The sequence below is a fragment of the Puntigrus tetrazona genome, chromosome 9 (assembly GCF_018831695.1).
Source record: "Puntigrus tetrazona isolate hp1 chromosome 9, ASM1883169v1, whole genome shotgun sequence".
Classification (NCBI taxonomy): domain Eukaryota; kingdom Metazoa; phylum Chordata; class Actinopteri; order Cypriniformes; family Cyprinidae; genus Puntigrus; species Puntigrus tetrazona.
In genome coordinates this window covers 3,910,821-3,914,944 of record NC_056707.1, presented here as the reverse complement: position 1 = coordinate 3,914,944, position 4,124 = coordinate 3,910,821, and the positions used below count along the sequence as shown (strand labels likewise).

Sequence of the window (4,124 nt, the reverse complement as noted above, 5' to 3'; positions counted from 1 at the left end):
ATATATATATACACATAAGCACAAAACAATAAAGTAAGGAAAAGGACACACTTACTCTTGTCACATTTTTCGATGGCTTTGGCGGCTTGTGAAGGTTTGTGAAACCTGACGTAACCCAGACCTTTACTTTCACCTGTGGTCTTATTCCTTATAATAATAGCATACTCTATATCCCCATATCCCTGTGGAAAACGGCAAAGGAAGATCCTGTCAAAAAACGTACCAGTCATAAAAGACTAATAAACTAAATGAAGAACAGATGGATATGAAAACGATAAATATATAGTTTGTTTAGTTTTGCTTAACCCGTTAAAAAAAAAAACAATTACTAAACTGTCTCCCCAACTATTAACTCTATTAAATTATATCACCGTTAATAAAGCATTAACACTTCGGTAACACTTTCATTTTAAGGTGTCCTTGTTACATCTATTTACGATTATAATAACAATACGTTAAGCATAATTATATGCTAGTAACCCTAAGTCAAACAGTAATACACTACATGTAGTTCATTAACAGCCCATTACTTAAAAAGGAGCTTTCAGACTGTCCATCAGGAAACATAAATAGTCCTTATTTACATAAACCATTTTAATTCTATCACATCATATATTGGTCCCAGACACACATCTTGTGACCTTTATACGAAATGCATTATCTTTTAGTTTTTAAGTGCAATGCCTTCAGCACCTTAAATGTGTCTTTTAGATCTTCCTCGGTGAAGGATTTGGGGATCATGACAAATATTCTGGTGAGCTCCTCGTCCTCCACGTCTCTGTGACTGCCAGAAGATCTGGACTGAGCGATGAAGACCTAGACGAGCCAGAAACACGGTTACCTCCAGCACCGAGAGCCAGCGGGTCTCTGCGCTCACAGAAATAACGTTACTTTTATCGGCTTGGTCCCTTCGGCCAGGCACCTGCCGTGCATCTCCTCCATCGCGGCGCAGGCTTGCGAGGACTTGGCGAACTTGACGAACGACACCCCTTTCGACTCTTTCGTCTGCTTGTCTTTCACCACCCAAATGTCCTGAATCTCCCCGAAAGCCGCGAAATGCTCTCTTATGGTCTCCTCCGTGATGGACTTGCTGGTGACGAGGAACAGCCGGCTGTTGGGTGGCTCGTCCAGATAAGAGGAGGCTCGGCCAGACTCGTCCATACTCGCGGTAATAAGTCTAACGTGCGTCGTTAACTGCGAGGCGTCTAGCCCGCCGGCGGCTGTGTTGACGTTTAGACGCGTACGGTTAAAATATCATCCCTACAGCGACCCACGTGAACAACACGGCCGCCGAAGAAACCCGCGGAAACGCGCACTTCATAATAAAAGTCACCGCAGAAGACGGCGCTTTTTATTAAACATTATCAGGGTTCTTTCCGTTCATTGGAGACAGATTCCATCGAGTATATCCTCTGTTATTGTAAAATTGTAAATTGATATTATTTCAGGACAGCGCACAACTCTTACAGCACTTAAATAAATACATACAATTCAATATTTATCAAACATCCTAAAAGGTGAGAGCTTTTCTCTCGGATGAGCTTTCTGAAAACACCTTCGCGCAGAGATATCACAAAAAAAACACACTTTCTAATGCTAACCCTAGCACAGCAAGTGAAAATGGCGAATAAAAATAAATATACTCCCTTATTTTACATTAATAATATAACCCTGCTTTATTAATAAACACGTAATAAAGGCTTTGAATGTCATAACGTTGTAAAACAAATGAAGACATAATAATCTCAGAGAACTGAAGCTGAACTAATCGTTTTATCTTGATTTAACCAGTTTTATTAATTAGTCGTATTAAATAATTGATAATATTCCCCAAATAATGAATCGATAATGCAGGATGCCGCTTTTATGCACGTTGTAATTGATAAAGACCTGTAAAGGACAGCACGGTGATTACAAATTTCACATCCGGTATTTGTTATTATTTTTTACAGAGTTTATGGCAGGTTTGAGGGACTCAACAGAAGCCAAGCAGCAGGTTTAGGTCTGAAGGAGGTGTTGCTGGAAGAGAGGCCAGCAGAGGTCAGAGCTGAGAGCCGGACAAACCAGGGGAAAGTAAATACATTTATAGCCACAGGAATGCAAGACTGCAATGCAAAAATGCATTTTAGCATATTTGTAACAACTTAATACGTATTTTGATTTGACCTCAGTATATAATAGTTAATCGTGGTATAAAATGGCTTTCTGAAACACATATTAGGCACGGATTATTAACACCGGGACGCGTTGAGGCCTGTGCTAATCAGAATTAGCAAGGAAGAGGTTGTATATAAGACACTGAATGCACCAAGGAACGCTTAAAATTGTATGCAACCGAGTAGCAGATTCAAGGAAGACAAGACAGCAATCAAACCTTAACTGGACAAAAGTAAAGCTAGCAAAATAAATATCTGAAAACGAAGTTGTCAAAGGCCTTGTTTGTAATGAATTCTTAATCATTTGTTGTTGTCTGTTTTGCAACATTTGCATTATGATTATTCACTGTGTTACAGATGAAGCAGCTGTTTAAAGAAAGAGAGAATTTCTTATTAATTATTGGCTATGAGTAGGTACGACCAAAGAAGGCTGTGAAAATGAATTCTGCTTTATCCTTTAGATCTTTATTTAAAAATAAAAATCACACGACGTGTTTATCTAATACATGCTAGCGACGATTTGCACACCTATAAATTATTAAGTCTAAAATCTCTGAATGTCTATATTCCCATTCAGATTTTCACAGCAGGGTGACGAGGAACACAGAATTATCCAGCCATGACTTCCAGCTTTACAGGACTATGAGTACGAGTTAAAACAAGGGACACGTTTCATTAATCCTTCATCAGAATGAGTAACGTCAAAGACTACGCTTCTGATGTGCAGCAACAGATCTTCACAAAATGCAAAGTCGAGAAAATAGCACATAGCAAACTCCAGCGTATTCATTTGTCAGACTGGAACGGGAATGTTGGGAAGAAGGAATAATCACGCTCTAATTGGTCTTAACTCATCTTAAGGCAAATCATAGCTCATTAACTCACGCATTGTGAGCAACATTTCTTCTCCCTTGTGCGTATAAAATGAATCGTACATGTGAAGAAGTTATTTAAAAGCGGTTTAACTTAATTAAGGTCTGCAGGGAATTTTCTATCACAGACATTTTCGATGACTACATGGATTTGCTATGCTTTGGATTTGGGAGGAAAGCGGTACTTTATTGTGGGTGCACATGTGGAAAAGTCTATAAAGAGACGCATAAAGTTCACAGGCATCCCTGCTCAATTCACCACGAAATTCACGGCGACACATATATCAGAAGGAACTGTTTATAGAGTCTCAGTTAAAAGACATCACGTGCACATCCTCACCAGCAGTCCCTCAAAGGACCTCAAAAGCACAGAGTGTGATGCATAAGTCATGTAAAACCAGACACAGCACTCAATAAAAGAGCTCAAAGACTCCTAGAAGCAAACTAAACGGCATGGTTGCTTTAGTGAGAGTGTATGTGTTGCTGTGGTTTTGCAGTGAAAGTTGTGCAAAATCTCTCTCGCTGGACATTTCACTTTCAAAGTGTTGCACAATGTGCATCGCAGAAATGTTGTCACAGGCAAGCTGTTTGCGGTAGGCCTGGGCTGAGGAAACAGGGCATTATAAACAAAACATCCCGGCAATCCTTACATTTAGGGAGAGCACATCTGTGAGTGATTCTTTTTTAAGGTTTGTTTTATTCAATTCAGTCCTAAAGTGCCTGTCCTGGAGGCCTGGAGTTTTTCTACCTAGTAGAATCCGGACTGACGTCTGAGACTATTTAAAACCCTGACAGAAAAAGCACTTTTCTTTTAAATCTGGTTTAAATGGCCATTTTAGTCCAGGACTAGGTTTAACCTAGCGATTCATTTATACAGTTCAGTACATTGTTTTTGTTCTGGGTTGTCCTCAGGATGAACCACGAAACTAAAAGCCCTTCTGTCACGAATGAGGGGTCTGAGGCGTGCGGATCCATGTGCAGGCTTTTAGTGAAGAAAGGCATGGTCAAAACAGGCAGGCGTCAAACAGGGCAAACAGATGTATAGGAGGCAAGGCAATAACAAAATCCAGAAACAGGCGATGGTCAGGTCAGGCAG

General features: G+C 40.0%; 1 protein-coding gene across 2 annotated transcripts in view; it reads right to left on the bottom strand.

Moving 5' to 3' along the window:
• The window catches only part of LOC122352174 (RNA-binding protein 45-like), a 9,241-nt gene extending 7,934 nt beyond the window's left edge, over positions 1-1,307 (bottom strand). For both annotated transcript variants that reach the window (XR_006251861.1, XM_043249752.1), the window contains exons 1-3: positions 892-1,307; positions 694-816; positions 56-182 (exon numbers count right to left, since the gene is read on the bottom strand). Coding sequence is in view for 1 of the 2 variants with exons in the window: in XM_043249752.1 (XP_043105687.1) it covers positions 56-182; positions 694-816; positions 892-1,161 (520 nt within the window). In the remaining variant the exon portion in view is untranslated. The remainder of the gene's footprint in view (positions 1-55; positions 183-693; positions 817-891) is intronic.
• Positions 1,308-4,124: the final 2,817 nt, after the last annotated feature.